Below are 13,379 nucleotides of genomic sequence, written 5' to 3' on the forward strand. Positions count from 1 at the left end.
TGCAGGTTTTCTGTTCCTCTTGTGACATGTGTTCATCAAGAGTGTCCACAGGGCTGTCCATCTTATTTGTTCTCTTTCTTACTCCTTAGGTATATAAGAGCACTACTAGATTAGCAGTGTGGATAATGGCTCTGACTTTTCCACAGGAACAGAGGAAAACTGCTAGAAGTCTACTGACTGTCGCAAACATAGATGTTTATTTCCCACATTCCTGAATCTTCAGGAGAAAAAAAAAATCGCATTAGTGTCTTGAAATATCCTTCTTTAGTGGGTTAATTCTCTTAGCCTTTATTAGCTAGATTAAAGAGTTGCTAATTTGGATTAATATTCCATGATGAGACATCTAATATTTTAACCTCTTCACATTAAATTCTAGATCCTTTATTAACAGAAAAGCAAATATATCCCATGTGGGCAAAGTTTAAACATATTCATGTCTGAGACACAGCTTTCTTTAGGCACTGTTGTAAAAGTGAAATAGCACATTAGGCATGCTTATTTGTTTCAGTGCCAAACTATTTCCGATAGAACTAAGACTTAGGAACTTATTTACTACTTATTAGTTCATTTCCTGTGATTTTTTTTCATATTCACAGAATGAAAATTTCTCAAGAAAATATATGGAAGGTAACAAGACAATTTAAAATTGTTTAGCTCTCATGCAGGGTTTCTTCAGAGCTCACGTCAAGGCTGATGTAGTATCACAGAATTTTTTAAAATCCAAAAAGCACATGTAAGTGACTACAGTCAGCTGATCGGGGAATAATGCAGCAAACATTCATTTACACCACCTTTCCTTTTCTCTAACCTCGTCTTTCCAGCAGCGTCTGTGGTGACCGTGGAATATAGAATGCCACTGCACCGCAGTTAATTTCCAGTCTAGTCAGTGAGTCTGAGCTCCTACAGGAAAGCATAACTGCACTATTGTGAAAAGGGCCTTCACTTCTCAAAATTCAGTTGATTTGAAAGTGCATGTCAAAGTGTAACGAATGTATTTATTACCTGATAATATTTTTTTCTCCTAATGCTTCCTGGGCTTTACTTTTAGGTAAATCTCACAAACCATTGTGGCTTTATGGGAGGACTGCAAAAAAACAAAAGCACTGGACTGACCACTCCATATTTTGCTACCTCGACAGTAGAAGTAATGTTCCATGTGTCAACACGAATGCCTTCTGATTCAGATGACTCTTTAACAAAAAAGGTAGATGTTTCTGGATGACAGATTTTCTTTTGGTCATAAACCCAAAGAAATCAGAGTTAAAGAAAATCCAGTAACTTTTTGGAAAAAAACATAAAATATCCTAACACCATTACTTGCTAATAGTTGGTATTTTACTGAAGTAGGTTAAGCCATATAAACTATTCTCTCCCAATTTTTAATTTTGCCATACTGATGATTTTTGCCATCATTGCAAAATGCTGGCAGGATCACACGAATAGTGGTGAAAAATGAAGGGGGGTAATGGTTTGTGTAGAAGAAAAAGCATTGTGTCTGAGTGATGTTTTAGTACTTTGAGACTGTAAATGCCAATTAATAAATAAGTGGTGAGTACATTCTAAGGTGAGTTTTTATTCACTTAAGAGTCACATGCTGTCTATTAACATAATTTTCCCATCAAAAAGAAGTTAAAAATATTAAGAATTCGGCAATGTTTATTTTGTGTATAAGGTGTTTTGTCTTGGAGCAGGCACAAATGCTCAACAGTGATACGATCTCTCATAGCCATATTACGAAAAAAATGATTTTCTGTATTGGTATTTTTTTCTTTAGAATTTAATAAATTCCACATTAGTGATAATAAGTTACAGTCTCAAACACGTGTCCTATTATAAATGAACAATTGGCTATCATTAGACTGTCCCCCGTCCTGCGTACATACATCTTCAGATGTGCTAATCCATTCAGTCGACACGTTAATGAGCACTGGCTGAAGTGTAATATTGGAGGAACTGAAGCTGGTTGACCTCAGCATGGAGTTTAATACTTGTAATTAAATTAGACAGTGTACAGTTAGTAAAGAGAGAAATAGCCATGCCTCTGGCAAGCTTCAATTATTAATGACTTTTTTGTTCTTTTTGTTCAACTTGAAGAAAAAAAATATTACTCTTGTTGTTATTATTATAGACTGGCTATGAGTTTAACTTCTCACTATCGCATCTTAGGTTGGTTTGATTGGTGAGGTTTTTTTAAATTAAAAAATGTTTTTTCCTGTATGCCTGTGGTGCTGGGTCCTTTCTGTTCTTTACTTCCTGAAGTAGAGCCAGGGTAATACTTATGTTGTTAAATTATTTATAAAAGTGGTTTAATAGCAAAAATAAATAATTTTAAAATAAGATTGTCTCTATTGCTCTAGTATAGAACTGTGTATATATATTTTTTTTTCTAAATGGACTGGCTTCTGTATTTTTTAAACAGAAATTTGATTTTATAAAACACAGCTTTTAATTATCCTTACAATGTTTGTTTATAATCTGTTTGAATTAGAGCATTAAAAAGTGCTGACAAGGGGGAAGATGGGTCACAGTAAAAATTAATCAATAATAAATAATTTGCAAATGCTGCCGACTTCAGCAGAACACATGGGCAGGATCTCATATCTGTTTCCAGGAGCACCCTGAATCTGCATATAGCTGGTCCTGGCAGGCAGGGTTCAGTCCTGGTCCAGGCTTCCTGTGATTTAGCTTGAGAAAATGGTGTCAGCTGGACTTTTTAACAACTCTAGCTTGCCTCAGGCCTATTTCTCTCATCCTTTACCCACAATCTCACTCATCAGTAATTTGGAGTATTTGAGGTCTGTATAGATATGTAGAGTGTATCAAAAGATAGGGATGATATTTGTAGCTCAGCCTCTGGTGGGCTGTTTAATCAAGCTACTTGATTTCCATGTGACTTTCTTTCTTCCTCAGTGTGTGGTTTCTGTTCTTTTTAAGCCCAGTTTCCCCATGAATGGAGGCTTGTGAGCCTGCCTTTGGGTCTCTTTTCCCTTCCCTAACACCTTTTGGGCCATTTCAATCGAGATTAATAGAGATGCGTTTCAACAGTATTAAATTCATGTATTTTTAATGAAGATAGGCTAAGTAAAGGAGATGGAGTGAGGGACCTTCCTAGTGCTCCTACTCAGCAGATAGACTGCGTGGGAAGAAGCATTAGACATCAAGGAACCAGCACCAGAGAGAGATGCTATGCAAGTCATCCCAAACTTGTGAAAAGCATCAACTAAAGGTTTATCTTGGGAGGAACCAGCAAGTGGTATCAGGAGACATGAGCAGGGAAACAGGCTTAATTCTTTTAGTAGTTCCACAACTCCTCGTGCTGCTTAGCCTGAACACATCAGCAAAAGGAACATGTTTCATGAGATGCTGTCCAGTTCACACGCAGCATAAGGGACCTCAAAATCACTCGAGTGTCATGTGCATGCTAACAGTTGTAACTGTTCTAAGAGCATGTCCTGTTCATGACCTCCAGGGAATCTTCAGTTTTGAGCTTCTCTACAGGTCTTTCATGTGCTTTCTTTGTCTGTTTCATTCAATGGGAGAAAAACAAGCAAACTTGCAGTAGTTGGCTTAGAACTGCTGCTGGTTTTTATATTGTAAATGTGCCTAGAGGTGCATGATAGGTTCATCTTATAAATGGAAAATAAATTAGATTAAAAGAAAACTTCTTCCTGCCAGTCCAGCCACAAAATCAAGATTCTGCTGTTTCAGAGTCTAAGCCAATCTTAAACTTATTTTCCACCAGTCTTACAGAGTAGTAAATAAAACTTTTAAGTGTCTTTGGATACCTCTGAAGCATTTGTTTCTGAAGACATGAACAAGAGCAAGAAAAGACATGAATTCAGGGAGGACAGATGAAAATCTTCTGAATATGTAAAGGAACTTAACATTGAAGTACATATATAAAATAGGTATTTAATTTGCAAATAGTAAATTAAAGATTTAATGCTGATGATGCAATCCATTTTGTTTTTCTTAGAATTAAAGGTTAGAGTAAAAAGTATTTACCCTTGCAAGAACAAACTTGTAAAGTAAATATCAGGATTAAATGAAACTGTGAAGACTCTCGGTTTACAGAGTGAGAAAGCTCATGTATGTGCCCTTACAGCTTATCACCTGTCTAGCTCCTTCTTCCTTAGCCTGATAAAGGAGTGAAGGCATTTTAGGTGAGAATATTATACACAAGATATGTAAACAAAAAGTAGTCATGTTATTAATGATTGGAATACTAATTAACCTTGGGCGTTGGGTGTATTACATGATTCTAAGTTATGTGTGACATTGGCCTAACCACTAAAAGATTTATAGCTCCCAATATTTATAGCTAGTTGTTTTTTATTGTGGTATTAATGTGTATTGGGAATTTGAAGGTTTATAGATGTAAATTATTAGTACAATATTTTTTCTGAGTTACAATTAAGTATACATGTTGCTTTAAAAAAAAAACAAACAAACACACCATAGTTTTTGAAACGAAGTTTTGTAAAAAATTCAACTAGACGGTACATCTGCTGTAGACAGTAGGGCTGCTTACATTTAATGGGCAAAAGTAGCTGCATTAAGCCATTACTTCAGATGTTTCTGCTCCTTCTGTTCTTTTTATAATGAACACTTTCATTTTTGAAGAAGAAAAAAGTTGGGGCTAGCTGTTACATCATAAGAAAATATGATAGCCTTTTTTCTCCCTCCTTTAGGTAAGTGAGTATTAGAAATTACAGTAATTTTGGCAAGAGTTCAAGGGTTAATGCAACAGATAAATAAAAGGAATTTTCTGTAAATTGAGCCCTGCATTATTTCACTTGTCTTGCCTTTCCAAACCTAACTCATTTAATTTTAAAAAGTAAATACTTAAATTCTTCCTGACAGTGTGCTTTGCTTTTACTATCGTTTATTACTTCAATTATACTTGGTATCACTTAGAACAATCTGCCATTTGGAAATTTCAGTATAGCCTGCAGCTTAGTATTAAGTCTGGCTGCTATTGTAACATGTACAGCATATGACACTAATGTATCAAAATTAGATTTGATCATCCCTCCTGGTTATATTTATTTCACATTTCTTTTGTATTCAGTTAACATAAATGTATTAGGAGAGCTGACACATGATGATGGCTATAGAGTAAGAATATTTTAAAGTATTTTGAGTTAAATTCGAAATTTCAGGTAACCTAACAGTCGGTCATTTTTATATATTTGTTTTAATAGAGTAGAGCTTCAAAGCAAGCCTAAAAAAAAATCTGTTTGTCTCTGACATCTCCTCGGGGCTGTCTTCCCAACAGCTCAGGTTCAAAATGGCTAAAACAGAGTTCTTAATCTCGTTCTCATTGCCACCTTTCTAGATCACCACTGACAACATGACCATTGCGCCTGTCACTTGTGCCCGTAGCTTGGAATCATCTTTAATTTGGTCCACTTTCTGGATTCTTACATTCAGTCTGTGCTTAAGACTCTGTTCTTTTTTCTGCATAACATTTCTTGCAACATAGCCTTTCCATACACACAGTTAAAATTTATCCACTATATTCTAACCTGTTGTTTTGATTGCTGAACCTTCCTTCCTCTGACCTTGACACTTTCATTCTTGAAGAATGCTGCTATAAAAGGCGTTTTTCTAATCTTTAATGCCTTTTTACAGTTTCTTTACATTTGTCCATCCCCATTTTGTGTCTTGCCTTATGCTTAGATAATAAACTCTCTAGAACAATTTGATCTACATTTATGCAGTATTTAGCATTTTAGAATATTGGTGTGTAACCTATAGTTCCAGGTGTTTCAGCTATAGCGTATGACTGGTTACTTGAAGTATAACATTATTTTAGAGAATTTTATTATTTATATTACTGCTGTGCTTTACATCTCTAATAAGGATTTGCACTTCGTTTTCCTGCCATGATTTATGTACATACAAAGTTGTAAATTTAGGAAGACGGGGTCAGGAAATGAATGTGAAGATGTAGTGGCTTACACAACTGGTGGTGAGTGTTGAGTAACCATTGACACAGATTTCAGTCTTGGTACCTGTACATTCTGTGGGCACCAAATGTGATCCTGTTAGGTAACATCAGGACCACACCTTCTCCTTGGGAAACCACGTTGCTGTCTGTCCTTTAGGTTTCAATGAGCAGAGGTGGTTGTAGCTCAGTATCTTTGTACCGCTTGTGACCAGACACTGAATTCTGGGATGCTTCCAATTCAATACAAAGATATAAAGAATCCAGATTAAAGTTGGAAGAGGTCAGGCTCTGGCTCTCCTGTGGTGTAATAATTACTGTGAATGATGGATTCTCCAAATGTTTGCTGTGCTTGCAGGAACGCTTTGTCATGGAGCACTGCTCAATTTCAAGGTCCTTCGATAGGGAACTGAAAAATGAAGAAGAAAAACTGAAATTCTTCTTTCTAAAAAATTTATGCACAACCTAGCAGACCTTGGAAAGGTTTTCTAGACAATTTCAGATATTGGATCTCTTCCATGCATAAAGTGTTGTTGATGAGTCAAGTTACTACCGTTCAAGCTTTCTCATAAGCTTTGCTTGCTGGCCATGGTGGGGACATCTGAAAGAAGCAATAAGGAGCACTATGTTAGTGTCAGAGCTCCTTCTGATCTACCCTTGAAAAAGGAACAGAACGATTTATCCAAAACTTAATTATTCTCCAAACATAAAGGTGAAGTCAGCAACACCCAATCTTGTTTACTTGTGTATTATTTTTGTCAGTCTTCTACCTCCAATTACGGAAACAAGTCATTGATCATAGTTTCGATCTTGAGTACTTTACATCTTGTTATAAACCACTATTCACATTTTATACCATCATCCACCTACTTGCACCACCTGATTTTGACTCTCAATCCATGATATATCACAGAGATGCCATTCTACACTTTACTCGAACTGGATCTTTGTCAAATCATTTTTGGTAGTAATTGTGAAGTGAAATGCACCTGACAGGACTTGGAACTCATTGGAATAATCAGATTCATCTTCCTTTTCCTTGGAAGTAGTTAGTTCTTTTAGCCTGGAATGTATGCTCACGCCTCTATGGGGGTATAAAGCAAACTGTGAAATTGGAGAGAAAAGTCACTCACGGCTTCAGTACACTTGGCATCCAAAAATATGTGCCCCTTGGCAGTAGTCCTCCTCCTGAAATAACCACACAATACGCTTTTATCACACCAAAATCTGTGTCGGTCTGATGTGACAGCATGCATCAGTAGCCCTGCTCCATCTGGGCAGCTTTCACAGAAGTGCAAGAACTGATGTCCTGCCTGATTAGCTGCAGGCATCAGTAACAGGTACACAGGGGCAACCTTTGATGAATGAAATTCAGAGGCGGTGATGCCCTCAAGAAGCTGCACTGTGGAAATGCTCTATGTGTTTTGGATTTTAAAGCCATTTATTTGGCATGTGCACTGTCCCTTGTTTCTAACAGTGTATGAGTTTGTTGTCTCTGAGTCCAAAGATGTAAGTAAAGGAGGGCAAATTAATTTAGTAAATACTTCAATATTGCTGAATTAGAAATGGTGCGATTCAGCGATGGGTGTATCAGCCCTAGTTCTGCTTTTTGGCGGTCAGTTCAATGAGTTCATTTCAGCCAGTACACCAGATGCCTTTCTCTCAATCTAGGATCATGCAGTTTTTTCACATTCCACAAGATCTCATATTTAAACTGATTTGCCTCTTGCTTTCTCTTTGGTTAGGCAGCCTCATCCTCCCTGAGCTTCTCACTTGCGTGTAAGTGCGGGCCCATCAGTTCCTCACCCCCTTCTCTCATTGCCGTATTTCAACAGACAGTTTGGCTGTCACTTCACCTAGGAAGAAAGGAGAGGTTCAGGCCCTCAGGGCAGTTCCACGTCTTTTACGACGTTTGTCATTGCTAAGTGTCATCCAAGGTTTCTGCAGCTGGTGTTTGCGCGTTGCACATCCGTCATTCAGGTTGCTGCCTGGTTTTGTTCTAATCTAGTCAAATAAAACACAGTGAATGTTGTTATAACCGATTCTTTTGTTGGGCTGGGTTTACGGTTGGCACAAGAACATCCCTAACTAAGTGTTGTTCAAAACAATTCAGCCATCTACAAAAGAGGCAAGAACAGCTTGCTTCAAAGGAACTGCAGTCATTGGAGATTAGATGTATGTATGATCTCGTCCAGGCAAAACAAGTGACTTGTTGAGCATCAGACAAGATGTAAGGTATTGATGCCATCTGTCCTTTGCCCAGTCCAACACTGAAGAAGATCCTTTTCTCATAGAAATACAACCCTGTTTTTCAGTCTGATACAATTTAAAGCCAGCAGAGAAGAGCAGAGGCGGCTGCTTTTTTTCTTTTTTGCTTTTTTTCTTTTTTTTTTTTTTTGAAGTCTTCTGCTGATGACCGGTATAAGCCTTCAGATAAGATGAAGGTAGCATTCCAAGAGATTCTCTAATGTAAACAAGTGAATACTTGCAATGAAATTTCTCTGATGACTGTGTATATGCTTTGCTTTTATTTAAAGTGCAGTTATGTTCTGAAAATGAATAAAGCAAATTGTTGCCTTTTTATATACAACAACTTCTGGCAAGTGCTTAGATTAGTATCTGCATGTTACCTGTTAACAGCAGTTCACAGTGCTGTCCTTTGAATAACATCAAGGCAATTGTTTGTCAAATTCTACCAACCTAAAGCTGTGCAAACAAACGGAAAACTGTGGGTGAAGACAATCGTCAGCTATAACTGGTGATGCACAAGGAGGAAAAAATGAGATACCAGCTTGAATTTTCAGAAATAGCCCTTCCTGGAAAGAAACTCACATTTAATAATCTGAATTTATTTGATCAGTATACGTAAAGCCTCTCTCTATGATTTTGACATTTGTTTATCAGATGGTAATGTTTAGCAAAAGGAGCATTTCGGAGCTTCAGTGCAGACAATTCCAAAGTGTTTAAGGTGTTCCTTAATCTGGTTATATGATTGCAGCTGAGGATACAGCATGAACTTTGCGGAACCCATTTGGCCATTCTGAGACAAATGAAGAGCCATTTGTGGGGTTTTGAGGGCAGGCCGAGTTATTTTTACAAAGGTATACAGGTTTCATGGGAAATGAGTGTTTAGCTTAGCTAATCTAGAGGCTATGGAAAATGCAGTAGCTGTTCTTCTTTAAAAGCATTTTGTTTGTAGTAGCCAGTTTGGAATTTGGCTAGAATAATAAGGTTAAAGACTTCTCAGATATGTAGCTTTTAAACAGATGTTCATTCATATTCTTTAAAAATTCATATAGAATTTAGTAACTCGCTGCCTGTCAATGGTGGCAATCTGGAAAGGATTTTAGTAAATCAGACTGAATCACTCTGTGTTCTTGAGATAATATAAACAAAATTTTAGCTTTCAATTGAAAAGAGATATTGACATATCTGTTAATTTAAATAGACATTGGCACCAGTGTATAAAAATGCATAGCACAAACCAATACTGTGAATTGTAAGATAACCGTAGTGCAATTTGGTTATTTTATTAATTTTTCTTTAGTTCTTTCTGGTGGGTTTGTCCTTTTGAAATATGAGCATTTAGTATAGCCGTATGCTATAGAATATGTTTAAACCAATGAGTTTATCCATTGCTTTCCAGCTAAGACATTTAGGAAATGATGAAGTGCACATTGTCTGGTCAGAGCATACTCGAGATTATAGAAGAGGAATAATTCCAACAGAATTTGGTGATGTTCTTATAGTTATCTATCCCATGAAAAACCATATGTTCAGTATCCAGATCATGAAGAAGCCTGAGGTAAGGGGTTTTTTTCTTTTGTGTTTCCTTCATGTGTTTAATATGAACTGAATTTTGTTTTGAATCTGAGTTTTTGGTGCAATAAGTTGATGCAACAAGGTGATGTGTCTCTTAACATTGACAATTGCAGTGGTGGTAGGAGGAAGAGGAAGAACTCAGTGAGTACAATGCATAGTAAAATCAGTAACTTGGAATGGCAGAGGCCTGATCCTGTCAAGCGTATCTGCTAATATCATAAACTGGAAACAAAGCTAGAATATTCTGCGTAATTTTTTAAATATTAAGATAAACTTGGCAAATTTTTTATCAAATTTGATACATGAATGCGGGATTTGAATAATGCCCTGCTCCAGCTTTCTCCATCCACATCATATTCCCCTTTCTTCTCAAAGCTAGTTTTCACTTTCTCCTTGACTCCACACAAGAATTTGGAGATTAATTCAGTAAAGCAAGACCATCAACTCTTAGACATATGAACACACGCTCTTTCTAATGACCATTCCTCAAATGTCTGTGATGGCCCTGTTCTTAAAACAGTGGTTTAGGGTAGCGAACACTGGCTGAGTAAAAGTAGTCATGAGTGTTTGTACTGCATAATTTCTGTGTGTGATGCCACTTGCCATGAATTTCTGTACTTTAAATATTAAACTTCTTTTTAGAAGCACTAATATTAAATGAGGTATGACAGAAATAGAATTCCCTCTATAAGATGACTGCCTCTATCTGATGATAGGCATGAAATGATACCCAGTGTGTGGTCTTGTTATTACTGGTTACTGATGCTTTTAATTAATAAGTATATTCTTTTTCTTACTACTTTTAAGTGCAAAGAGTTGCATTATTGGGGGTGTGCAGGTTAAGAAGGAAAAAGAAAACTGCTGAGAGCATGGATTTTTGTTACTCCAACAAGAGGTCCTTGTATGTGAAAAAAGAAGTGCCTTTCATCAGATTTCAGTATTCTCAAAACTACGTTAAATGACTGATGGCAAAAATAATACAGGATCTAAAATTCTTTTGCAGCATTGGTTTCATCTTAGCGGGAAGAATATTTAGTGTACACTCTGCTCCCTTTGCTGATGTGATGTTCAAACTTTGCTCTTCTTCACATGCTTTACACGCTAGCAGCTTCAGAACTTTATTCACATGTACAGGAAATGAAGATACTTAATAGAGTTTTAATTTCTTTTTTTTTAATAGCAAAAGGATAATTGATTAGAGAAAAATGTAGTGCCAAAATATAAGATCCATCTGTTCTGTAAACATTCTGGGTGCTACCTGTACCAAACAGCAAAGTTTTCTACTGATCTGACAAATAAGGCTTTACACTTAGGGTCCGAAGAGGCCAAATTTTCACCACAGATTTCTCCTGTAAAGCGCTTACAATCTATTTGTATAGATACCATAGAAAGGAAGAACAACAGATAGAAGAAAAAAGAAAATTGAAGGGTTGGTCCACCAGTAATTGTATGACAGTTGCACATTAAGTTGGTCTTTATGGGCATGTTATATATAAAGCAATGATAAATATTATTTTAAAATTTGAGTAATTATTCCTTTTGCTTACTACCACCTACAATATTGTCATCTAGCCTTTCAACCTCATAAACATCACATGCATGACTGTTCCTGGGATTTTGGCAGTAAATGTTGGAAATAAGCTTTGATGAGACACCGTATTCAAATGGTTGCTTAATTTTCTTCAAATGCTGTGTTATCTGTTACCAAGGATATCAAGCAGTTATATGGCTTTATATTTCCACAAGAGAAAAGGTCTGTCATGGAGCACAATAACTGGTCTGATTATCTAGTGATGAGGAGAAAAAAAATTATATATTTGAGTGGTCTATTGTTAATGTTGATTGCTAATTGTTATAGCCAAGATCTCGCTTTATGTTGAATTTCTTAATTTTTTATTCAGGTTCCATTCTTTGGTCCACTCTTTGATGGTGCTATTGTGAATGGAAAAATTCTTCCTATTATGGTTCGTGCAACAGCTATAAATGCAAGCCGCGCATTGAAATCATTAATCCCATTATACCAAAACTTGTATCCTTTCACTCAAATGGTTTCCAAGGCATATACATTCCCTTGCAGTTCTACTGATATGATCTTCATGTTTTCTGTCATCTTATATCTTTGTCGGATTAACATAGGGAAGATATTTTCAATTTTTTATGGTGATGGTGCCTTTAAGAAACTTAAGCTCATAGAAGTCGATTCAGATGAAGACCAGCCTTTTTCAATTAAGTGAAGAATAGACTCAGTGCTGAAAAATCACCTGTTTCTAATATTTTATGACATGTAGTTATCACTTCTTGTTAAAGAAAATTATTTTAATGACCGTTTTTTCAGTAGACTTTCTAAAATAGCAATGTCATGGTGTTAATAATCTTTCTTTCCTTAAAGATATTTAGTATTTACCCAGTATTAATGTGACTTAGCTTTGTTTCCTAGTACCAACAGGGATAGGAATGCTGTTTTCCTTCAAGATATGACAAATTTGTTACATTTTTGTCATACAGATTTTGTTATTCAGCTCAGAAAACAAAGTTGTCAAAATGATATTAGTGTCTTTGTAAAGATGTCAGAAAATGTTTTTGTTTTTGTTTTTGTTTTTTGTTGGAACTGAAATTGTAGTTTTTTGAAAGGGCTGCTCTTGGAAGAATAGAAATTAAAAAACTTAAGGTAAGTCAGTCACTTACACCTCTCCCCTGGTTAAGATTGAGTTCTGTTATATATCTGTTAGTTAAATCAACAAGAAAGCGCTGTTTTTAAATTTTATAAATTGAAGGTAATTTTAAATCTTGATCCAAAAGAAATTCTGTGCTTAATTTGCACCCAAGCTGTAGATACTTGTATTTGTCATGTGATAGATTGTTGCTAAAATACTCTATTTTTTTTCTAAGGCTGACTGTTAATACTCAGAGTTTCGGATTAGATATGATGAAGTGGATTTGCAGATGAATGATGGATAGTGTTTGATGTGATCACATCAAATGACGTTGTGCCATTTCTGTAGATGACAGATGTTGATTCATTGTATTTTCATGTTTGGAAAGGTCTGATCTTTTTGTCATTACTCAAGTGGCTTAATCAAAGAATTTAAAATGTATTATCATCGTTATACGATGAAAAGTGATGGTTTATAGCATTATATTGATGTATAGTGATGAGCAATTGGAAAACAATTTACTTTGAAATAGCAAACTTTCAGTACCAAAAACCCTCACAAACTTGTACATTTAAACTTCTTTACAGAATATGGGAGTTATAATAAATTTGTTGGACATAGCTTGCTAGCTAGGAATTGGCCGGTTCCTAAGAGCTGTGTATTGTACATTCACTTTTAATTCAATTCTCAAAATTGTACTTTTTATATGCATCAAAACACTGCATGTCATTTATGACACAGTGTGGCCTCCCAATATGGTTAGCATATTAACTGGAAAGCATTATGTATATTTAACATTAGATAGCATTGGTTGGTGGGTTTCGTATCATCACTTGGTAAGCTCATGAAGCACCAGTTGATTGGGCACTGGTGTTGAAGGGCAGCTTTGTTAAGTAGTTGGCAGAATTATTTTTCCACCTAGCTTGGAGTATGTTATATTCAGTGCTTTGTAT

General features: G+C 36.0%; 1 protein-coding gene across 1 annotated transcript in view; it reads left to right on the plus strand.

Moving 5' to 3' along the window:
- RALGAPA1 (Ral GTPase activating protein catalytic subunit alpha 1) overlaps positions 1 to 13,379 on the plus strand; it is a 124,300-nt gene that overhangs the window by 81,615 nt on the left and 29,306 nt on the right. The window contains exons 36-38 of the mRNA XM_035902040.1: positions 1,049 to 1,204; positions 9,597 to 9,755; positions 11,674 to 11,801. Coding sequence (XP_035757933.1) covers positions 1,049 to 1,204; positions 9,597 to 9,755; positions 11,674 to 11,801 — 443 coding nt within the window. The remainder of the gene's footprint in view (positions 1 to 1,048; positions 1,205 to 9,596; positions 9,756 to 11,673; positions 11,802 to 13,379) is intronic.

Source organism: Egretta garzetta, unplaced genomic scaffold, assembly GCF_000687185.1.
Source record: "Egretta garzetta isolate BGI_Z169 unplaced genomic scaffold, ASM68718v1 scaffold79, whole genome shotgun sequence".
Lineage (NCBI taxonomy): Eukaryota > Metazoa > Chordata > Aves > Pelecaniformes > Ardeidae > Egretta > Egretta garzetta.